At 56.5% G+C, this 24,213-nt stretch overlaps 2 protein-coding genes across 2 annotated transcripts; one reads left to right on the plus strand and one right to left on the minus strand.

Annotated features, from left to right (window-relative positions):
* The first annotated feature begins 352 nt into the window (after positions 1-352).
* On the plus strand, positions 353-6,252 carry WDR73 (WD repeat domain 73). Its single transcript, XM_054270468.1, has 8 exons — positions 353-402; positions 476-543; positions 896-984; positions 1,680-1,768; positions 2,856-2,923; positions 3,570-3,743; positions 4,881-5,255; positions 5,842-6,252. Exons 1-8 carry the CDS (start codon positions 362-364, stop codon positions 6,078-6,080), a joined length of 1,143 nt encoding a protein of 380 aa, XP_054126443.1. The 5' UTR covers positions 353-361; the 3' UTR covers positions 6,081-6,252.
* A 3,494-nt stretch (positions 6,253-9,746) lies between these two features.
* Positions 9,747-23,226, minus strand: ARRB1 (arrestin beta 1). Its single transcript, XM_054270329.1, has 16 exons — positions 22,966-23,226; positions 17,643-17,673; positions 17,004-17,064; positions 16,558-16,602; positions 16,001-16,197; positions 15,233-15,292; positions 15,046-15,113; positions 14,471-14,606; positions 14,307-14,391; positions 14,144-14,216; positions 13,691-13,828; positions 13,412-13,495; positions 13,192-13,215; positions 12,276-12,346; positions 11,851-11,902; positions 9,747-11,216 (listed from the first exon to the last, which is right to left on the minus strand). Exons 1-16 carry the CDS (start codon positions 22,983-22,985, stop codon positions 11,105-11,107), a joined length of 1,257 nt encoding a protein of 418 aa, XP_054126304.1. The 5' UTR covers positions 22,986-23,226; the 3' UTR covers positions 9,747-11,104.
* Between the last annotated feature and the right edge of the window lie 987 nt (positions 23,227-24,213).

Here is a 24,213-nt window from a genome sequence, read left to right on the forward strand (position 1 = left end):
TATTTGCAAAAAGCCAATCATAAAATACGCATTTTTCACACTTCCCACTGTCAGGGGACAGGGTTAGATGGGATATTGGGCAGCAATTCTTGGCTGTGAGGGTGGCGAGGCAATGGCACAGGTTGCCCAGAGAAGCTGCGACTGCTCAGTCCCTGGAAGTATTCAAGGCCAGGCTGGACAGGGCTTGGAGCAATTTAGTCCTGTGGAGGATGTCCCTTCCCATGCCAGCTTTGAGTCCCCGCCATCCCAGCCCGCTCCGCCTCCCGCGGCTGCTGCACCGCCACTCCCCGCCCTCAGCCTGCGTTACGTCACTGTCGCGCGTCGGCGCGTGACGTCACGGTCGCGCCGTGAGGGCGTTGCCATGGAGGCGGCGGACGAGTGGCTGCTGCAGTCGCTGCGACTGTGAGGGACCCCCGGCCCCCGGCCCCGGCACCGAACCGGGCACCGCCGCCTCACCGCCGCCCTCTCCCCGCAGGTACCGCGACCTGCACACCTTCGAGCTCCAGGCGCCCACCCGCCTCATCGAATGGGCCCGCGGGGACCGTGAGTGCGAGGCGGGGAGCGCTGAGGGGAGGAGAGGCTGGCGGGGTGCGGGGCCCGGGGCTGACCGGAGGAAAGGAGGAGGCCCAGGGACCGGGCGGAGGCCCGTGGGCGGGAGAAGGGGGAAAGGAGGCTCTGGGCATGGGCCAGTCTGGGGTCCCGAAGGGATTCCAGGGTGCGGGACCCCAGAAGTGGGGCTGAGTGGCTGGAGCTGCTCCGGGCTCAGTCTGGGCTCCAGCTCAGGGCCTGGCGCTCCATGGACTGTGCGGTAACTCGGGTTTGTCTCAGGGAGGGTGGGCTGGGCAAGGGGGAAGCCCTCACCGTGTTCCTGGCTCTTCATGCCCACCCCACCAAGGTGTCTGTGTAGCCGGGTATGGAGAGTCCGATGGGAACGAGATCCTGCAGCTGATCCCACCGCCAACGCTGCTGACAAAGGAGACCCAGGTGGGTGTCGCAGCCAGACCTCTCTGATCTCCTTGGCCTGATGTTTTCAGAGGCTAAGGCAGGGCTTGGTGGCCTTCATGAGCTGTTACCTGTTGCTGTGACAAGGACATGACCAGGGATTGAGCAGCTTTGGTTGAAAGGAAAAGCACATAAGTCACCTGTGTGTTGTCCAGTCATGTTATCCTGCAGCTGCTCTGCAGACAGCTTGGGTTGTGGACACTTCATCTCCAGGTATGTGAATGAAAGCATTTCATGGAGAAAGAGAACAGATGAGGACAGCAAGCCAGGTGAAGAAGGGGCTTGCTGAGCAGCTCAGGCCTGGGGGACCACCCTGCAGAGCACTATTGGAATATTAAGACACACCGCAACAGAGCACCAAGGTTGGCCCTTGGGTGGGTGACCTCTGCACTAGAGTAGAAGGTGCTGTTTGGGTAAGTAGAAAGCTCCTGAGCTAGATGTGCACTGAGGACAACAAACACAGGCAGAGCTCTTGGCAACACCTTTCTCCAGGCTTCTGTTCTCTCTGACTATTTTGGAATCCTTCAGTCCTGTATCTCCTGTTGAAAAAGGCAGCGCTGCACAGGGAAGAGCTGTACCAAGCAAGAGTTTGCCTCATGTCTCTGTCATTTTGTGTGATAACTGAGCACAAGTTGTGCACCACTGTGTGAAGAAATGGCTTTGCCTTTGATTTCTAGGGCCTGTGTCCAGAGAGAGATTTCAAGGTCGAATGTGGTGGATTTTCAGAGCGCCCAGTGTACAGCCTGAAATACGTGCCAGACACCAGGTATGACCACCAGCTCCTTCCCAGGGTGTATTGGAAATGGAGAAGGGACTTATCCACTGAGAGCAAGCTCCTTTTCCATGCCTGCTTCCCAACCCAGCTGGTCAATCCTGCCAGCTCTGAGACCAGTGTGAGGCTGGGCCAGTTAGATACCAAGAACTGATGTTGCTTCTCCCTACCCCACTTCTGAGCAGCAGGGCCCTGTTGAGTTTTCCTGCTCTACCTTCCCTTCCTTTGGCATTTGACACTGTTTAGAGCTGCTCAGCAACAGAGTAGGACACTGGTGGCTGGTGCCACTGCTCTGCAGGACCCTGTGTGTGCAGGTTCAGGAGCTTTTGTCCTGCTCTGGATTTAGACCAAACAAATACTGCTGGCTGATCTCTTGTTCTTCCTACACAAGTCCTCATTGACTACTTTGGGCTGTCTGGATCATTCTCAGCCTAGTCCTTCTGGAAAGTGTGATAATTAAATCATGGAATCATTTAGGTAGGAAAAGCCCTCTGAAACCATTGGTTCCAAGCATTCCCCTATCACTGCCAAGCCCACCACTGACACATGTCCCCAAGTGCCACACACAGCTTCTAAATCCCTCCAGTGATGGCAACTCCACTTCTGTCCTGGGCAGCCTGTGCCAAAGCTGGACAACACTTTCAGGGAAGGAATTTTCCCAATGTCCAACCTAAACATCCCTTGGTGCAATTTGAGCCCATTTCCTCTTGTCCTGTCCCTTGTTCCTTGGGAGCACCCAAGTTCCCACCTGGCTGCACCCTCCTGTCAGGGAGCTGTAGAGAGCAAAAAGATGCCCCCTGAGCCTCCTTTTCTTCAGGCTGAGCACCATCTCCAGCTCCCTCAGCCACTACTCAGCAGATCCTCATAAAATATCCTCATAAATGCTGTTGCCTGGGCTGCATGGAGCACACCCTGCATGAGGAGTTCTGGGATTATGGTCCTTCCAGCCACCACTCTGCTCCAAGCAGAGGCAGGAGTCCTGCTGACAGGAGCAGCAGACCAGTTTGTCCCAGGCTGGGGAAAACAAGGCTGTTCTCTGCTCCTGAGGAGACTCTTTTGTGAGATTCTTCTGTTTCCTCAGCTTGCTGGTGACAAGTGGCCCACCCGACAGCTCCCTCCAGGTCTGGCAGGTGTCAGCAGAGGACTCTGGTAAGGCTTTCTGAGCTCAAGTATTTCCCAATGCAGTTGTTGTATCTCACATCTCTAGCTTCCCCTTCTTCCTGTGTGTCAAAAATGAGGAGTGCCACTTCCCTGTCCTGAGTGACCACACTTGTGTGGCACAGGCTGGAGAAGGGTACAAGACAAGGATCCACACCAGTTTTGGTGGTTTGGAGTTAACAGCACAAACCTTGTCAGAGAATTAATATGTTCAGGCCTATCACAGCATCCTTGTACTGATGTAGTTGGCATGCTGTCCCCTTGTAACTCCAATGGTTAGCCCCATCCATTGCCTTTTGGGATGGACTGTGATCCACCTTCTCTCAAAAAGAGAGAGGCTGCTACTGGGAAATACTTGTAAACCACCAGAAAGGAGGTGCAAAAGGAGAAAACTTCTTCATTGAACATAAACATCTCAATTCACAAATTTTCATTCAGTTTGCTCAGCATTTTGTCAGCCATGCTGGATGAGTTGGAAAGGGGTTTTACCCTCAAGAAGGGGTTAGGCATAATTAGATTTCTTATTGGTCTGGCAGGTCAGTTTTACCTTTGTGAGGTATTGTTGTGAAGCAGCTTAATTGGATGGATTACTTGGTTCTCAATGTCTTTTACATCTGTTTTTATCTTTTCCTAATAGATGTTATTAAATCTGTAAGCACCATAGCAACAGAAAATGGCACTGGGCAGTCCTGGGCTAAAATTGACACCATTTCAGCCAGAGCCCCATGGGTCCTTCATGGTTCAAGACTTGACAGAGTCCAAATTACAGAGGTTGAATCAAGGAAAAATGTCTACACAGCAGGTATTCAAGGCAAGTCTAATGTCTTGTTTTTGGAAAGGTGGAGTTTGGGTAAAGCAATGCTAATTGCCTGAGTAGCAAACATTTCACTGAGCAGGTACTTTTGGACATGTGCAAGTGGTTATAAAGATATTTGCCACAAGTATATTGACTTGAGGAAAGAGGTGACAATGGTCAGGTCCATCTCTAGCTGCTTACTACTCACATTACACTGATTTCTCACATTTCTGCTCCAAATCTGGGCACTACCTGAGTCCTGCAGATAGTTTCAGTGTGGAGAACTGGGTTCACAGAGTGAACTGGGACAGCTGTGTGTGCTGTCCCAAACAAGGGAGGTGACAGCCTGGTTACAACAGGTGGTGGGTGCAGGTCTGGTTTCCTTGGGGATCTGGGGACTCTGCTTTCACCTGTGCAGTGAGACTCAGTCCCCACAGAGCTCATTGCTGGGGAGGGAAGAGGGGTGTGTGTGTCCAGTATCACAGCACTGAGGAAAAGGAAGGTCTGTTTGTCACTGTCCCTGTGCCAGAGGGACTCACAGAATCTGGGAGTGGTTTGGCTTGGAAGAGACATTTAAAGCTCATCTCATTCCAACTCCCTGCCATGAGCAGAGACATCTTTCACTAGATGAGGTAGCTCCAAGCCCCAACCATCTTGAAGGCATGAGGCAGCCACAGCTTCTCTGGACAGCCTTGTCAGGGCCTCAGTACTGTAACATACAAGAATTTCTGCCCAGTATCCCATTTAACCCTGCCCCCTGTCAGTGGGAAGCCATACCCCCATGTCCTGTCACTCCAGGCCCTTGTCCAGAGTCCCTCTCCAGTTCTTGTGGAAAGGTGGAGAGGGACTTTGGACAAGGGAAAGCTCGTGGAAAGCTCTGTTAGGCACTGGCAGGGGCTCCTTCTCTTCTCCAGGCTGAACACTCCAAGCTGTCCCAGCCTGTCACTAGGACAGAGGGGCTGTAGCCCTCAGAGCCTCTCCATGGCCTCCTCTGGACTCATTCCAGCAGCTCCACTCTTTCTGATGCTGGAGGCCCTGGAGCTGGACGCATTACTGCTGAGCATCCATCCTGCTTTCTCTCTCAGGCAATACTGCAGCACAGAAATCCTGAAATGCTCCTCACTGGACCTGAGCCCTGCCTCTGTTTTGCAGCTCCCCAAGGCAGCGAGGAGCTGAGCAGCCTGGCCTTCCTGGACTGCAACCTGCTGCTGCTGTGCAGTGCCACGGGCCGGCTGTGCCTGGCCGACACGCGGCAGCCGCAGGGCCTCACGGAGGCCGTGCCAGCGCCCTCGGTGCCCAGCAGTGAGCACTGGTGCATGGGCACCCCGCATGCAGCCCAGGGCTCCCAGCCCAGCTCCCAGCCCGTGGCTCGCCTCTCGAGCAGGGGGCTGCTGGCCCTGACAGACCTCAGGAAAACCTCGGAGTTCTTGGCTGTGGCAAAGGCCAGAGTCCCCTCTCCCGGCTCAGGTGCGGAGTTCCTGTGCGTCTCCTGGGCTCCTGCTCTGGAAGGCTACCTTGCCGTTTCAGGTAGGTGCTTAGGGCAGAGATCTCCTTTTCTGGGTGCTTTTTTGATTTGTATTTTTGTGAAGGCCAGTTCACTTCACCTAAAACCCCCCAGTGACAGGGTGGCTTTTCAGTGCTGCCTCTGGAGCGAGCAGAGATGCCAGGTAATTGTCCTCTGCAGCTGCCTCTTTCCAGCAACTCCAGAAGGGGCCTGGGTGGGTTCTGGAAGATGCCTGCTGCCCTTCTGTGAGATGAAAGGCCCCAAGCTGACCACAAGCACTGTGTGATAGTGCCAGTCACAGCCTGGCTGCAGGCTACAGCATTGATAATTCCAGCTGGGCAGCAAGGCTGCCTCTTGACCAGAGCCTTGCACGTTCACACCCATGAGTCCAGAAACTTTGGGGATCTGGTCTGGGCTCTCCACAGCAGCTGTTTCTTTGAGACACTCTCCTCAGAGGCAGAGCTGCTCTCTTCTCACAGGTTTCTAGTCTGGGCCATTTTTCCTTGCTCCTGCTGGGAGGTAATCCTGAGCCCAGCTGGACTAGACCAAAGCAGTTAATTTCTGCATGCTCTATTGCTTCTTTATCCTTTTAATTCCCTTTTATCCAAGGTTTTGATGGCACCGTGCATGTGTATGACACACAGAGCTGGGACAGCTCTGGCAGGGAAGCAGAGCCCATCTTCGTTCACAAAGGCCACATATTTGGTGGAGCAGGTGGCAGCAGGGACCCTCCCCTGGTCACTGTGCACACGTGGCATCTGCAGAAACCCAGAACTTTGTTGTCAGCAGCGAGTGATGGTTCCTTGCACGTCTGGGACTGGGTTCAGCCCTGTGGGACGTGTGGGTAGGTGGTGTTTTGGTGAGATGGGGCATTTCCTGCCTCTGCTGTAGTTTGTGTGGGCTGCAGTGTGTGTGTGTTTGCCTGCAGATACTGTTTGGAGACTGTTGCAGTGAGCAGAACAACTGTAAATTTTCTATTTTAATAATAGTAAAAATTTTTGCCTGTGTTATTTGTTCTCCTGTGTACCAGCCTTCAGATGAGAGCTGTGCTTGTGGTTCTGCCTGTGTTTCTGCTGCTGGCAGAAAACATCCTGCTCTTGTTTGATCATAGGCTTGTGTCATGTCTGCAGCAAGGGAGAGGAGCAAAAAGGAGAGACTTGACAAAGGCCTGGGGGACAGGACAAGGGGGAGTGGCTTCACAGTGCCAGAGGGCAGGGTTAGATGGGATATTGGAAGAAATTCTGCCCTGTGAGGGTGGGGAGGCCCTGGCCCGGGTTGCCCACAGAAGCTGCTGCTGCCTCATCCCTGGATGTGCCCAAGGCCAGGCTGGATGGATCTTTCAGCAACCTGGTCTACTGGAAGGTGTCCCTGCCCGTGGCAGGGAGTTGGAACTGGATGAGCTTTGGGGTCCCTTCCAAACCAAACCATTCTCCAATTTTATGAAAAAAAACCCAGAATTTGGGGAAACAGGCTCTTCTGTGGGATATTTACCCACTGGATTCCAGGCCCAGAGCACCAAGTGGAAGCTGCACCCCCCGAGGGCTGTTGACATTTATCACGTGCTCACATGTCTCGAGCAGTGACCTCCGCTCAGGAAGTTTCAGTGTGAGCACTTGTGTTCCTGCTTGCAGCCTGCAAAAGGAACAGGAACAATCTTTCCTGCCACAGCCTACTGCAAACTCTGGCCCTCCCCCTCTAAATCCTGAGAGCACCTGGTCTGAGACAAGGCATTGGTGTCCTTTGGCTCTTTTCCCACCAACAGCACGTTTAGATTTGATGAAACTGATGTGATTTCCTGAGCTGCATTGCAGCTGGTACAACACTCACACTTTTACCAAGGTGTTAATTGGGAGGAACAACCTGCCTGCATAAAGGCTCCCTTCTGCTTGGGTGTCACTGAGGTGAGGAGGGGTTGAAGACAGGTGAGATGGGGGTGAAATCTGTACTTCAAGAGCACCTGAGGAAACCTTACACTGGGAATGTGCTGTACTGACTCATTCTGTGCCATGGCAACAGTTGTCTGCCTGGCAGCTGAGCTGGGAACCTGCCTCATTTTTCTCCCAGGACAAGCCATATGAGCATTTCTGCTTGTCCCAAAACTCTGCCTGGCAGCATGTGAAGCAGGGGCAACGTGTCCTGCCCAAGGCTGGGGATGGCAATGTTTTCTCAGTTCCTAAAGGCATGGATCTCTGTCACCAGCAATCAACAAAAGGAAAAGCCTGTTTGAGTCCTAGAGGAGCTGAGCTCTCCTGCAGGAGTGCCTGAGCATCCTTTGTGCTTCCAGGGGTCCACAGCAAAACCAATGCAGTTGAGCCAGAGCTGAACTGGGGGAAATGGGTTCTGACCAAGAGCCTGGGAGCATTTCTGCCCCATGTGGGCAGCAGGGAGGGCTCCTGGCTCTCGAGTCTCTCCATCTGCTCTTGAGTCAGTTCCTTCCGGCTCTGGTAGAGCCCAGCGTGCCCTTCCCCAGCACCAAGACCTGCAGGGTTCTGTGTTTAGCAGATGGGGCCTTTCTGCCCCATGGCTGGGACCCCTGGCAGCCCCAGGAAGGGCAGCCTGTGGTACACAGACATGAAAGGCTCCCAGAGAGGGATCTTGGAGCTCAATGGGTTTTCTTCAAGCACCCTTGGGAGCAGGCAATTTGGCAGAGGTGCACTCAGATTGTGCAGCTCCTCCTTCCTGGGGGAAACACCCACAGAGGGAGGGTCTCACCTTGGAGAGGTGAGCTCTGAGGCAGAGACCACTGGAGCCTTCCCAGGACCCCAGCTACCTCTTCCTGACTGCCTCCTTTGCTGGGACATGTGGAGCAGCTGACCCCCTCCCTCATCACAGTGATGCAGAGAGTGCAACAAGGACAGGGAACTGAATTTGCTTGGCTTTCAAAATGGGGCTTAAGCAATAGCTCAGTTTGTACCCATCTAAACTTCCCTTTTCTTTCCTAAAATAACTTAAGCCTTCTTGTCCAGCTTGAAGCAGATTTGACAGGGGACTGGAGATATAAAAAATACTAAGTACTCACAGATGCTGTGAGAAGGGATTATGCACATAGGAGTGATCTGGAGAGTTGTGCTGGGCAGGAGGGACATTGCTCTCAGGAATGCACCACATGGAGTCTCTGGCAATGTCCGTGTGCAATCAGAGTCTGGTTGTGTGACTGTGGAGACTTTGGCTTTGCTGGAGCCAGATTTGTCTTTGGCAGGGAAGGTTGGGACAGCCTCTGGCACAAATGCCAACACCCATGAAGTGAATCAACTTAGGACAGTCTCTTCCTCCCCATAGCATCAGCATGGCAAGGGCAGCTCAAGCTGCATGGGACATGAATGTGTCCAACCTTTGCTCTCCCTGGGACCATGGAAAGGTCCTCCAGAAGGCCTGTCTTCACTGAGGCCACAGATTTTTAACCCCTGGGCAAGGTAACACAGCTGGAGACAGAATCCTGGAATCATTCATGTTGGAAAAGCTCTTTAAGATCATGGAGTCCTATCTTTACCCACACACAGCCAAGTCTATCACTAAATCATGTATGTTTTCAATTGCCACATCTACACATCTGTTAAATCCCTTCAGGGATGGGGACTCCACCACTGCCCTGGGCAGCCTGTCCCAAGGCTGAACAATCCTTTCAGGGAAGGAATTTTCCCTAATATCCAATCTAAACCTCCTCTGGCACAACTTGAGGCGGGGTTTCTCCTTCCTTGGCTGTGAGGGGACAAACCACAGCCCTTCCATGAGGGACTCTCCAAATTCAGGTCCAGAAATGGAGGTGTCACTTGGCTCATTCCCCAGTACTGGCTCCTGCTGCTCTCAAAGGGGATGAGAAGCTCCCTGCACCATTAACACATGTTTGGATGTGGCTCCTGGAGATATGGTTTACGTGGTCAGTGGTTTTATGTGGTCTGTGGAGATATGGTCCCAGCCTTGGCAGGGCTGGGAACCACTGGACTCTATGATCCTAGAGGGTTTTTCCAACCTCCATGATTGTGTGATCATTAAAACAATCAGCTCTGAGCAGTTCCTCAGCAGGACACAGACTGGACATGGCTTGTTTAACAAGCAGGTTGTTAGTGCCCTGTGCTCATCAAGTACTGCGTGACCATGCATTTCACTTCCAAAATAATGCCCAGTCCCTGCTGTGGGATACAGAATCCTTCTTCTCCTCCTTGGCTCCTCTGCATGCACACCAGGGAGGCTGTCATCAGTGGCATGGAGTGGCATGAGCAGGGCAGGTAGCTGCTGCTCCCTGATCCTTGTGCAGGAGGGAAAAAATGAGGATGGTGAGGCCCTGGCACAGGTTGCCCAGAGAAGCTGCCCCATCTCTAGAAGTATTCATGGCTAGGTTCACTGGATCTTTCAGCAACCTGCTCTACTGGAAGGTGTCCCTGCCCATGGCAGGGAGGATGGAACTGGATAAGCTTCAAGGTCCCTCCCAACTTAAACCATTCTATGGTTCTGTGACTTGCTGCCTGTGCCAGTTCCCCCATCCTTAGCCAAGAAAAGTGTCCAGGCATTGGGACTGTGTTTTACTGTTTCTTCTTTTTTTCTATTTTTTTTTCTGAGTTTAATAAACTAGAATAATTTATTTGACAGAACACAGAAACATCACAGACAGGGTGGAGAAACCAAAGCAGCAGGTATCAATGATCAGTACAAAGGAACCACTTTACAAAAAGAAGTACCACGCTGCCCATCAGCTTTACCCAAAAATTACGGGGGGAGAGGGGTGGGCTCAGCTCAGCACCCCACAAACAGGGTGGGGGGGATGGAGCTATCCCTACAAAATGCTCTCAGATAACAACGCTGACTGCAACAGCACAATAAATAGTGGGAATGGCCTCTCAGTGAATGGTGGGGGACCAGAGACCCTTGGAGGGGAGAGGAGGTCCAAGCACCACCAATCTGGGAGGTACAAGCATCTGTTAAAACACTGATTAGGGTGGCAAAAGCCCTGATTCTCCCCTACCCCCAAACAGGTGCTGGATCCCATGCAGGCAGAGCGAAACATCAACCAGGGGGGCTTTGCAGCTTGGCAGGACAAAAGTATCCCTGGCAACATCCCGCTGGGGGACAAGGCTGATCTGCCACAACACTGCCATGGCTGTGAAGAGGCATTTGAGGCCTCTCCAGAGCAAGCAGTGTGTGGCAGATGGCACAGACCCACAGGGTCCCCTCTGCTGCCTTAACATGGCATCAGCTCCCAGCTCTGAACTGGTTTCCTGCAGGGAGATTATACTGGTGTGAAAACAGATGCAGCTGGGGTTGGAGGACCCCTGGGGTTGGCCACTTTGGGGGGACTTGGGGGAAGAAAAGGGCAGGTGCTGCCCACCCCCTTTGTTTGGAGCAGCTGGGGCAGGGGCCAAAGTCAAAGCCAGGCTCGTGCATCCCAGGGAGGGAACACATGCAGCAGGGCCGGACAGAGGGGGATTGGCCATGGGTGAAAGGAAGGGACACCAAAGTGCACAGGTGCCTTTTCCCATGAGAAGGCTGCCTAAAAAAAACACCCCCCCCCAATTCTGCTGCACCCTCCCTCCCTGTAGCAAACTGCTGTTGAGACTGGGCTTATATAAAACTCATAAAAGGGGCATCTCATAGTAAAGGGCTCTAGTGAGTGGCAGGAGGCTGGACAGGGACGGAGTTATAGTGAGCCCCAGTGCCTCCAGCACCTCCCTGGCCGTGCCCTGCACAGGAAACAGCAGCTCTGGCAGCTGGATGAAGAGACAACATGGCACAGCTAGACGGTTATAGGTCCTGTGGCCATCGGGCAATTGGTAGGCTCCCAGTACAGGTAGAAAACAAAATTAATTAATTATAGAAAAGAGAAGCAGCCTAATGTAGGGGTGTCCCTGGGGCAGGGTGGCGAGCTGGGGGGGCTCGCTTATCTGTCGTTGAGCTGTGGGGAATTTGTCCGCTCCTCCTCATCCTCCTTGTCATCCTTCATGCCTTTCAGTCGCTGGCGGGCGAAGTCTTCAAACACAATGTCATCATCGCTAGTGGGGACACAAGGGAAGTGGGTTTAGGTGGGGTGCAAGATGAAACACCTCCTCTCCCACAAAGCTGTCCCAGCTTGCCCAGTGAGCTCAACCTGCACCGCCACCATGTTACAGCAGCTCAGGGGGCCCCAAAACTCCCCATCCCTAGCAAACAGCCTTGGTTTTCAAAGCCTTATTAAATACTTGCCCAATGCACCCCAAAAAGAGACCCCAAGCTCTCCAGCAGGTGCAGCTTTACCAGGGCCGTGGGCATTTGTCCCACTGCAGGGGAACCACAGACCGGCAGGAAGTAGCTGGGTGGGTTAAGTACTTTAAAACCTCCCAAACATATCACCAGCCCTTGGAACGCTGTGGCAACAACCTCCCGCACCCCAACACGATCCCGGCGGCCTCTTACTGCAGTTTCTCCTGTTTTTTGGAAAGCCATGCAGGGAAGGGCGAAGGAGGAGAGAAGAGAGAGGGGAACAGCACGCGTCATGCATTACAGGTGACATGCGTGGGGTTAATCACACGTGCCAATCCCATGGCACAGCAGGTGTTAGAGAATTGGGGGGGTGCCATGCAACCGCCATGTTTCACATTCCCACAGGACATGTGGGAATTGGGGGAGGGGTGTATTTTAGTCTCTTACTTTGTATCAAGCTCTATCAGATTTGTATCTATGGGCGCTTCATTCTCTGGAACTGAACAAAGGGATGACACAGGATTAGTCACAGGGTGGTGAGTGCCATCCCACCGAGGTGGGTGACACCTTCCCCAGGATCATCTCTGCCCTCCTACCAGGGTGGGCGAGACCCCCCCCCCCCGCCGCCATCATTGCCATCCCACTGGGGTGGCTGATATTCCCCTGGAGTCATCACCACTTCCAGTGTGTGGATGCAACCCCCCCTGGAGTTTGGCTACACTGGGGTGATGGGAGCACCCTCATTTAATGCTGAGGCCCTATGAACAGGGCCAACAGGAGCCAAGAGTCTCCCTCCATGCAGCCTCACTGGCTCCCTCTGCCCCACCCACCCCCAGGGATGCTGCCCCTGTCACTCAGGGACAGACACTCACTGTCCCGGTGTACTGGCTCCTCCCTGGGTTTGGGATGCATCAGCGTGAAGGGCAGCTCCACTGCAACGTCGCTGGAAGAGACACCAGGGTAAAGCACAGGCCTGCCTGCACTTTACACGTAGAGCAAGGCAAATTTGCAGAGGGGGAGCAGAACAGCACCCCCATTAGAGCTGCTATAGAGACCACAAAGCTGGGCAAACCCCTGTGTCAATCTCCATGGAGCTGCTCAGCAGCTCTCATGCCTCTTGGCTGAGCATGGACACCAAGGTGGGGGATCAGCACAGGCCCCCTGGGAAGCAGAGGGGCATCACGAGGGAGAGCTGCATGACAAAAATCTGTCTTTAGCAGCTGTTGGGGGGTATCCAAAATTCCTTGAGCTTAGGCTGCAACCAGCAGTGCCATGGGAATGGCAGGAGGTGCACCAAGTTTTCCCAGTGCTCAGTGGCCATGGTGGCATCAGGGCACGACAGCCTAAGCACAGCCACACCCAGGGGCACATAGGACAGAGCTCAGACAGAAGTGTCCCAAAAGAGGATGAGTAGTCCCACGGTCCCTGTAGGGACCTCCCTGTGGGAGGGAAGTGATGTGAGGATGAAGACCTAGGAAGCCCCAGAGATTTGCCTCCCCACATCCAGAGATGCTCAGCCCTACGGAGCCACCTCTGTGCCCTGCTCACTCCCCAGCAGCACCCACAGGCCTCTCACTCCAGTACAAGTAGGATGATGCAGAATTCAAACCCTGCCAGCATTCCCAGCCACATCACCCCAGCCCCACCTCTGCCAGGCTTTTTGCTCTAGGTGAGACAGCATCCCCAACACAGTGGAATTCCCAGGACAGGCATGGGATCAGGTAGCACCCTGAGGGGCTGAGGGGGTGCAGTGAGGATCAGGGGGCGCTGGGGGGAGTGCGGTGTTACCTGGAGGCGAGGTCTCCCAGCAGGCTGGCATGAGTCAAAGGATACAACACGTTAGTCACTGTCCCCTCCCAAGGACACACAACCCCCACACACCTTTTGTCCCACCCATGCTGCTTAGTCCCAGGGGAGCTTTAAGGACGATGGGGCCCCACCTGCAGCACAGACCAGTCCCAAGGTTAGAGAGGAGGTGCAGCACGGTGGGGGGGTGTCCAACACTCACCCTCCTCGTGACACTACCAGCTTCACCTTCACCTTGTAGGAGACAATGATGCCCAGGATCTCCTTGTTGGCTCCATCTCTTAATCTGGAGGAAGGAGCAGGTGGGCATAAGTGAGGCAACATCCATGGGGACCAGCCCCCTGTCCTCCTGGAGGTCCCCTTGTGGGATCTCCTCCACCCCAAGCATCACCCCTGGAGCAGGGGCTGGATGCTCCCCAGGGCCAGGTCCTGCCCCCACGCTGCAGGGGAGGCAGGAGCCCTGGGGGGTAGAGGGGCTCACAGTGTGCTGGAGGCCAGGTTGGTGTCCTCGTGCTTGAGCTTCCCATCCAGTGCCAGCCCCCGCTTCTCCCGGTTGTTGGCAAGGAAGGGGGTCAGGGTGTAGACTTTGCAGAACGTCGAGCTCGGGGCCACCATATCACTGGAGATAATTTCCAAGGTCAGCCAGAACACCAGCCACCCACAGCCCCACAGGCCACCCCAGATATCTCCATCTCAGCCTGGTGAACTCCACATATTCCCATCCCTGCCACAGACTGATAAACATCTCTTTCCTGGAGGACGCAGAGGGTGACGTCCCCAAGATGCTATCAGAAAAAAGAATCTCCCTGTTCCTCCCACTGGTTCCTGCTTTCCAAGTGCAACATCCCAGTGGGGCTGCACTGGGGCAGGAGACCTCCAATGCTCTTCCAAGACCCCCCAGAGGTCTCCAGGGCTCCAAGGAGCCAATACTCACTCAGCATCCTCCACAGCCACTGGGCACTTGTACTGGGCAGTGTTGAAGAGGCAGATGTCAGCATACTGACGCACTGGGGAGAGACACAGTGAGATGGGGATCAGGGTAGGCCCCCACAGGGATAGGAACAGGAACACCAGCAGGGTGGGGCCCTACTCTTCACCTGAGATCTTGATTTTCTTCACGGTCTTGTTGGTGTTGTTGGTGACGTGCACGTTGACACTGATGGGCTCCCCATGGTAGTATATCTGTAGGGCAGCAGAACAGAGAGGATGGTGAGGTCCCCAGGGTCACCCCACCAGTGTACACGGCCCAGTCCCTGCCCACCTCCTTGTCCAGGGATGCCTCAAGGTGCAGGGGCTTGTCTGACATGAGGAACTGCCGGGTGGTCTCTGCCATGGGCTGGGGACCGGGTCTCTCCGGTGCATACTGGACCTTACGGATCACCAGGCGCACAGAATTCCTGGGGGAAGACAAGAGAACTCAGGCTGCCCACAGGCTACCCTCTTTCTTGGCCTATTCTGGGTCAAATCCCTCTTCTCTTCTGGCCTGCTGGGTCAGAAAGATGCCATGGAAGGTCTTGTCTGGATGCCCACCAGAGCTACAAGAGGAAAGCCCTATGGCTGGACCAGGTTGTCCACAGCAGGTGTTGGGCTCCTTGCACAGTGGTGGATATCCCAGCCCCAAGATGTTCTCTGACCCATCCCTATCCTGGAGAACACCTCCATCCCAGCCCCATTGTGGAAAATATCCCCATCCAAGCCCCGTCCTGGATAACAACTCTATCCTATTCTGGAAAACATCTCACCCAAGGTGGATAACAAATTGCGGTGCCCCTTTCCTGCTGCCAGTACCAGGAGGATGCTGCTCCCACCCAGGCTGGATGGATCCCCTCTGCTTACCTCTTGTGGATCTTCTCCTCCAGATTCTCAGCACAGAAAGCTTTAACCTCATAGTCCACTCCACAGGCCTGAAAACCAGGAATGGGGGAGAAGGAGGCAGAGAAACCCTTTTGCACTCCCCAAAGAGGTGACCCCAGCAGTGGCCACTCACCACAGCCTCGTGGCATGGGAACATGGGGGACCTTACCTTCCCCGTGTCCTCTGGGCCTGGCTGCAGTGTGACGGAGCAAGGCAGGTTGGGGGGGATCTGGAAGGGAAAGGGGGGTGAGGAGCTTTTTGGGGGGCTACCAGTACTTCCCTATCCTATCCACAATGGAAAGAGGGAAATATGGGAAGGATTTCCTCATTTTACTATTGCATTTCCCAAATCCCGAAGTGCTACAAAAGTACATTATTTTAGAGGGTTTTAATTAATTGGGGATTTTGAGAAATCAGGGCATCAGGGACATTTTTGAGGCCATAGGATTGAGCACTGTAAAATGTCACAGAGCTCCAGAGGGGGTGGCTGTCGCCAGACGGGGGCTATGTACAAATTACGAACAGGACGGGGCTGCTGTGGAACGTGCCTTGAGCTGTTTTATTTTCCAGCATCAGTCTCATTACACGGTTATGACAATGGGAAGATGCCAGCAGCTCACATCCCACAGTGGCCAGCATTGCCAAAGCTTTGCTGGGGAAATCAGAGGAGCAGGGGACCTACCCCCACCCCATTCCCTGCCAGAGCTGTCCAGTGCTGGCATGGATTCCCAGTGTTACCATGGACCCCCTGGTGCTGACACAGACTGGCAGTTTCCCTACTGCTGGCTACTTTCTGCTCACAAGTTTGAAGATCCACCACCAAAAACCGTGTCTTGATCACAGATAAACCCCAAGCACGACCCCACAGGGCCAGATGGGACCCTGCAGTCCCCACCAAAGGGTTCACTGTCCCTTCAAGCAGCCCAGAGCACCGTACCTCGAAGGTGAAGGGGTAGGCGTGCTCGCCCAGCTTCTTGATGAGCCGCTCCTGCAGCCGGGTCAGGGGCTTCTTGTCCTCGGGGACCGGGGGGAAGGCCTGGGAGTTGGCCACGAACAGGTCCTTGCGGAAGGTCAGCCCCAGCACATCCAGGTCCTCACGGCCATAGCGGAAGGCGCAGGTCAACGTCACAAACACTGGAGAGGGTGACAAGGGGACGTTGGTAGCTGGGTGTGGGTCATGGAGGGACCATCATGGCATGGGGGCACCAAGGCAAGGCGGTGTCCTGGCTCATGCCAGTGCCACCAGCACTGGGAAGCAGTGGTGGCTTGAGGACAGGCCATGTTGAGAAGATGAGGATTCAGCAGCCAGCTGTGCCTTCGGATGCCCACCACAGCACCCCTATTCTCCACAGCACAGGGAATCTGTCGTGGGGACAGGGGCTAGAAATTGTCACCACAGAGCCCAGAGATGCCAATGCCTGGGTAGGATCGCATGGGGATGCTGGCATCACCCTGTGGCAGTGCCACTTCTGTGGCCCCAGGGGTAGACATTACCTTTTCTCTCCTTCAGGTATTCAGGATCCACCAGCACTACTCCATCTGCAATGGAACAGCCAGGTCAGAAATGTGCCATGGGGACAGGGGGGACACACTGGCAGGGTTAGGGGACACGATGGCAGGGTCAGAGGACATGCTGGTAGGGTTAGATAGGAATGTACAGGCAGGGTTTGGGGGGACACCAGCACAGTTAAGGGGGGCCATGCTCCCTCTTTACGCAGCAAATCATCACCTCCAAGCTGCCAGCTAGGGCCTGGGGGCAACACACTGCTAGCAGGGACAGTCTGCACCTACCACACCCAGGACATCTGCAAAGCCACAGCAGGACATGAACATTATCCCAAATCAGCTGTTTTCTGCTCCCCAAAATCCTTCCCAGACAGCCCAGCCCAGCCTGGCATGCATTTCCCTACAACTGAGGTCCCCTTCCTGCCACCACATACCCACGGGGTCCACCACGTCGATGTGGTCCACAAAATCCCTCTTCCCAAGGTAGACAGTGAGCTGCAGGGGAGAACAGGGTGTCAGGGTGCACAGAGCAGACCCCCCACGGCCCCCCATGTTGTCGCCACCCACTGGGGTCTATAGCTCTCATCATCCCCAGTGTCATCCTGTCCCTGTGGTAGCCAAAAGCCAATCCCTCCCCATTCCAGTGAAAGCCTGGAACCAGATGTCCCCAGAACAGGAGACACTTTGCATTTGGGGACTCTTGGGTGGCACCCCAGGGGTTTGTACTCCACTGTCAGGCAGGGATGAGCCCCCCAGTGTCACCCTCTCACTTTTCTCCTGATGGGAAAACTGAGGCACAGGGCAGGCAGCTGCCAGGCTGAAGGTTTTCTGCATCAGCTCCTGCTGCCTGACCCAAAACCCCCACAGGCAGAGTCACCTGCACCCCAGCACTCCAAAACCTGTCTGCTGGACCCCTGACCTTGGGAAAGCTACCCACCAGCCCCACTGTGCCTCAGTTTCCCTTCCTGCCACCCTGGCAGGATGCTGAGGCAGACAGGGTTCAGGGACATGTCCATCCCCCACTCCCAGCCATGTTTGTGACCCCATGGTTCCCCCCACCATGTCCCCCTTACCTTCCCGTTAGGACTGGCTTTCTTAAACACCCTGCAAAACAGCAAAGGGGGGTGAGTGCTGGAGCGAGGGGTACCCCCCACTCCTGAACCCTCCTCTGCTCCTGGCTCCCTGCCCATGGAGCTGTCCAGCTCTCCCCTTCAGGAAGGGTCCCTGGGGGAAGAAGCATCCACTGGCACAGCCCCATGGTGCCAGGTGCATCCAACCCTCAGCACCCACTGCCAGGACCCAGCTTTGGATAACGGAGGCATCAGGACCCCAGCCCACCCCTCCACCTGAGGATGGCGCCCAGAGACCACTGTGAAAGGCAGCAGCACCCCAGCACCCACCTGGCCCTGGGGACAGCGTGTGGGACCATGGGGTCAAGGCATGCACAGGATGGGAGCATCCCATGGGATGAACCCACCTCACCATTACCTCACATGGATGCATCCCAAAGCCACTGGAGAAAAGTCTGGGTGCTCCTGTCCCCAGTGCTTTTTATTCCCATTCCAAACCATGGAACTAGCCCCCAGACACCCCTCTCAACTCCCAAAATCCTTCTGGAACACCCCACAGAGATATGGGAGAAAGGATGTGGATCCAACATGCCACTGCTGGGGAATGCCAGAGCATTCCCAGCCTGCCTGCTGCAGGCAGGAAGTGGGCAGAGGCAGGTAGGGTGCCTGGTGCTGCCAGATATTTTGGAGCCTGCCCTGGCACAAAGCCACCCATAATGGGTTCTCCTCAGATAATCCTTCCTCGCCTTTAAATTCCATTAAAACCATCCGGGAAGATTAGTAGTGGTTTTAGGCTGGAAAAAAACCAATTTCCCAGGGCAGCTGCTCGGCTCTGCCAAAATGTCAAAGGTTGCTAGTGGATGATGAACCCTCAGCCACCCCAGTGCCTGCAGCTGCCCACACCAAGCCAGGGGCAGCCAGGGGAGGCAGCAGCTGCTGGGTTGCAGCCTGGGGGTGACCACCACCCCAGCGATGGGGGAGGGTGCATCAGGAGATGTGTGGGCACCCCCCTCACTCCCATAGCCCTGAAATGCTCTGTCCCCACCTCCCTGTGTCCTATCTGTGCGCTCCTGCACGCCCAAGCCTCCACATCCCTCTCTCTTGAGAGCCACGGGGACGAGCACAGCCTGGCCAGGCTCTGCCCAGGAAGCAGGATCTGGTCTGGATAAGGGAGTGTGGGGGCTGGGGGCCCTCATTCCCTTGTCCCTAGATAAGCCACAGGAACCCTCTGCCACACACATAAAATATTGGGGCCATCCTTCTGGCTGTCCCAAGCCACTGGGAACATCAGGAACATCCTGCTGGCCCTTCCTGGATGGCTTTTCCCTGTGGGGGTTGGGGGATTGACTCTTCCCAGCCAAAATGGGAAAGCACTTCCACAGTAGGATGTTTGTCATGAGGGTTTGCTGATGAAGGTGTGATCCTGTGCTGGTGCAAAGAAAGGTGGAATTAATGGGAATTTAATGGGAATTTAAGCTGCTCCAATTAAGTAACTTGGGGAGATAAAGGCCTCAACTTGCCATGGAAGGGCATCAGCACCCCACAGTTTCTGGGATTTGAACGCCATGGGGGGATCAGTCTCCATAGTCACGGATGGAGGGGCAATGAATGCATCCTCCTGAGAGCCCAGAGCAACTAACAGCAGGATTCTCATGGGTAATTAATGAGGCATTACTTCAGAGCAGGATAAGGAGCATCCCCTGACAGCCTGTCACCCCACACCCCACAGTCCAGCTCCCAAGAGAAGCCCCAAAGAGGGTCCAGCATGCTGGATCACAACCTGAGGTGCGCTGGGAAGGCTGGAGGCTCAGTGGGTGCCACTGCCAGCCCTGAGACACGGGTGGTGCTCCCAGCCAGCCCTGAAGGCACTAACAGAGCTGCTAATGAAGCCAGTGCGAGTGAGACTGAAGGCAGGTGCTGCAGGAAGCCATTCCTCACCACCCTGCCTGGCACATACTCGTGCTGGCACCACACTGGAACAGGCCCCATGGAGCCTGAGCCTTGCTGAGCCACACACACACTGCAGGTGCAGAAGCCCCAGGTTATGGGTGCAGAAGCTCCACAGAATGCAAGAGCTGCACAGCTGCACCCTGTGCATGCAGGAGCCCAGGCTGGCTCCCCACGGTGGGTACATGAGTGTGCTGTGCCCTCATCCTGTGGGTGCAGCAGCCCTGCCTGGCCCCACAGCACGGCTGCAGGAGCTCACACCTCCCCTGCAGCACCGGTGACAGAAGGGAAGGGGCACATGGGGACACGCTGGCCTGTTGCTGCCAGCGGGGTGACCCTCACCCGCCTCCGGATCTAGAGGGAGGAAAGGAGGAAGTGTGAAGCCTTCCCTCCCCCTCCAGCCCTTCCTGGTGTCGAAATCCTGGAGACACGAGGCAGGAAGTGGCCTCTGCTGCTGCCCATCAGAGCCTTGGGGCCTCATGCCCTGGGCTGGCAGTGCCCGTGCCCCCTGAGCCTGTCACGCTGCCACACAGCCACATCCCATCCCGCCTGCCCTCTCCCTGCCATGGATCCCATCCCTTAATGAGCTTGTTAGGCACCCAGCCAGGGCTATTATTAGTGGGGTCTGTTGGATCTTGATTGGAAGATTTATGAGGATTTAATTCCCTTAGGCATCGGAACAGGATCTGATGGCAACACCATTGATTGCCTTTGAACCCCGGGCAGAGAATTCAGGGGTTTTGCCAGCCCTCATGCTAACAAGGTTGGCTGGCAGATCTAATTAGCTAGGGCCACGTTAGAAGGGACCTCCAGGGATAATGGAACCACCAGCAACCACATCACACACACCGGCACAACCCCGTGGTGGCGGCCAGAAGCTCCATGCCAGCTGTGCCTGGACAAGCCTGGAGAACCATGCCAGCCAATCCCAAAGCAAGAGCATGCCACAGGCCCAGTGCTGCATTTTGCATCCCTGCTGCATTCATCTGTCTATCCCCTCTCAGGGTCAGCAACAGCATCCCCCAGCTGGCTCAGAGCTCCACCAACTTCCTTGGCAAGGAAACGCCTCAGCTCTGGGATCCGGGATGTGTCTGGACCCTGCTGTTATTACCAGAGTTTGCTCTCCAAACAACATCCAGGAAGCAGGAGTCCTGGGCCACCTTCTAGGGCTCTGTCTCTTCCCAGTGGAGATCCCTGTCCTGCTCCCACACCCTATGGCTTCACCTAGGGGGATGAATGGGGTGGTAGAGGGGATCTCCGCCTCACCTACCAGCAGCAGGTCTGGCGGTAGGTGAGGGTCGCCCCCCTAGCAGCAAGGCGCTGTAGTGGAATGCTGCAGGGGGCTGGATGGTACTGCTGGGCCAGAGGAACGGTGCCAGGGGTGCTCAATGCCAGCCAAGGTGGGCTCTGGTGTGCCAGAAGCACTGCAGCACTTCCCAGCCACCAGGAAGCCACCCTCAAGCCACAGGCTAGGAATCCCAGCAGCCAGGAATTCCAGTAGCTGGGCATCCTGTGTGGGGCTGCAGCTGCCCTGGCTGGGTGCTGAGTGGGAGAAGCACGGAAAGGTGATCAATGATGCCAACAGCCACCAATTCAGCTGTATCCTCCAGCTCTTCCCACTGGTGACTCCTGAGAAAAGTGGGTTGCCACAGCAGGAATCAGCCAAAATGGGCTTTTGGGGAAATCAGAGAGTAAATCAGCTCCCAAGCTGAACCTCCTGATCAAACCCAGTGGATTTGGGTTTGGAGATCCGAACTGGAGAGGAAGAGGGATTTGTCAGCCTAATTCTTCCCCCCTCACCCTCCCCCAGCTCCCACGGTACCCGCTGCGTAGGCAGGGAGAAGATCAGCTCATGCCTCTCCTGCCGGCACGCCTGCTGATGGGAATGCTGCTCACCAAGCTCCCCCTGGCACCTGAAAAACCCTGCAGGCCAAACTAGCTGCATCCTGGGGTGTGCACCCAGACATTGGGGGGATCCAGTGGCTGCTCCAGCCCCCTGATCTGTGGGGCTGCCCGCCGGCCCCAGGAGCGCAATAGAAATTCTCAAGAATTCAGGATACTGAGCAAGGAGGAAGCGGATGCTGTCAGCCATGGCTGGGGCACCAACACCCAGCAGCAGGCCGGCAGCAGCAACAGCCACTTCCCAGAATGCTGGATGAGTTCAACAGGCACCCATAGCTCCCATCCTGCCACTCCCAAACACTGCAATGCTTCTGGAAGGTTCTGCCCAGGCAGGCCAGACCCCCTCACCCTTCTCTCATGCCGTGGCCATGGTGGGATGGGGGAGCAGAGGCTGCACCAAAGCCCCTGATCCTGCTGCCAGGGGACATGGGGATGAGCAAAGGGAGGGCCATGGTGGTCAGGGGTGAGCAGGAGCACTCTGAAATCCCTGATCCTCCATGATTAATGGCTAAGGGGGCAGAAAGGGATTGGGGCGAGGAATGGGACTGTCAACACCTTGACCACTCTGCCAGTGCCAGCCGACAAGCGGATGTCACAGGATGTCACACCTGTGAGCGGATGTCACACCCCCAGGCCTCCCTGCAAGGGCTGGCAGGGGTCATGGCAGAGAGCAAAGGCTCTCCCTCAAATCCCAACAGTTCCCTGCAGGATGTGTAACCTCACAGATCCTGCAGCTCCCCTCAAATCCCAACAGTTCCCTGCAGGATGTGCAGCAGGTCCTGCCACCATCTGCACCTGAAGCCCTGGGGGGCACAGGGGGGGTCCCCATCCACCTCTGCACAGGGGTCCCTAAAAGACAGCATCCCCATGGCAGCATTCTCACGGGACGAAGGGGTCATCAGGCTCTCCCCCAAATCCCAACAGATCCCTGCAGGATGTGCAGCCCCACGGGTCCTGCAGCTCTCCCCCAAATCCCAACAGTTCCCTGCAGGATGTGCAGCAGGTCCTGCCACCATCTGCACCTGGAGCCCTGGGGGGCACAGTGGGGGTCCCCATCCACCTCTGCAAAGGGGCCCCTAAAAGACAGCATCCCCATGGCAGCATTCCCATGGGATGAAGGCGTCGCAGGCCCTCGCGTCCCGGTGTTCCCGGGCTGGCACGTGCTCCCTGACACCCCCAGCTGTGCCGCATGCCGGGAGTGACATCAGGGCCTGGGTCCCCCGGCGTCACCGCGATGACAACAGCCTCCCCCATTCCCAAATCCATGCAGGCTCCAAATCTGATGGGGAGGGAGCAGCGACGCCCCCGCTCTCCGGGTGCTCACTACCGCTGGGGGAGCGCCATATCCCAGCAGCGGGGCCACCTCAGGGGACCACCAGCTCCAGCGCAGGGCACGGGCAGCGCCTGTCCCACCCCTCCCCCGCCGCTGCCGGGCATGCCCCCCGGGATGCTCCGCTCTGTCCCGGTCCTCACTCACCGGGTGCCTTTGTCTCCCATGGCCCCGCCGATCCTGCGGGCTCAGCCGAGAAGCGCCGGCTGGGCTTGGAAAATTACTGGCTGGATGGTGGAGGGAGCGGCGGCGGGGCGGGCGCGGGGCCCGGTGCGGCCCTGCTCGGGCCCGCTCGGAACCGCTCGAAACGCTCGAGCACGCTCGGAAACACTCGGAACCGCTCGGATCGGCCCGGGCGGACGCCACGCCGGCCGGTTCGGGGCCGCTCGGAACCGCTCGGGCAGGTTCGGAACTGCTCGGAGCCTCTCGGAACCGCTCGGAGCCGCTCGGACACGCTCGGAGCCGCTCGGCAGGGCTCGGCCCGTCCCGGTTCCGGTGCGGACGCTGCCGCCGCCGCCGCCTCCGCCCGCCCCTGAGCGGCGCGGCCCCGGGGCCGGGGGCGGCGGCGCGCAAGGGCCGCACGGGCGGGGAGAGGATACGGGGAGGCGGGGGGGGGGGGGCACCGGGCTGACACGGGGTGGGCGGGAAGGCGGTGAGGGGGTAGGAGAGTGTGGGGCAGTGCGCGCGCACACACACACGGAGCGGCGGGAGGACGCGCGCGGCTCGGGGCGCCCCCCAGCGGCTGCGCGCGGGCACAGCGGGGAGAATCCCGCGTGTGATCCTGGGGACACGCGTGTGACCGTGGGGACACGTGTGGGGAACGGAGACCTGCGTGTCAGCCGGGACACGTATGAGGGCATACCGACACACGTACGTGAGCACACACGCGGCAGTGTGAGTACAAAGTGTCTGTGGGCAGAGGGACACAACTTGCACCTACACGCGCACACATCTGCATACAGACGCCATGCACACACGCGTGAACTCACGCACACACACTTGCACAAACATGCATGCTCACACAAACACGTGCACACAAAATAGTGTGTACACGTGCGCATACACCCCATGTGCACACACATGTACACATGTGCGCCCACAACCCCTGCACAGACAGACAGACAGACACACATACACAGACACACACGCACTTGCGAACACCCCGCCCCCGAGGTGTCCCTCCCCTCTCCAATGGAATCCGCCTTCCCTGCAGGAACACGTCCATCCTTCCGCCCCGCCCGCCCCGTCGGCCGTGTCCCCCTCCCGCCCGCCTCCTGTCGCGGAGCAGCCCGTGGGGGACGGGGATTCAGGGGATCCCGGTGCTAGGTGCATCCCCAGCTGGAGCATCCCTTCCTATCCCGCCCCATCGTGGGGCGGATGGAGGGGACCGAGGAT

The sequence above is a fragment of the Melozone crissalis genome, unplaced genomic scaffold (assembly GCF_028551555.1).
Source record: "Melozone crissalis strain CALT ecotype California unplaced genomic scaffold, PUWL_Pcris_2 ptg000009l_1, whole genome shotgun sequence".
Taxonomy (NCBI): Eukaryota; Metazoa; Chordata; class Aves; order Passeriformes; family Passerellidae; genus Melozone; species Melozone crissalis.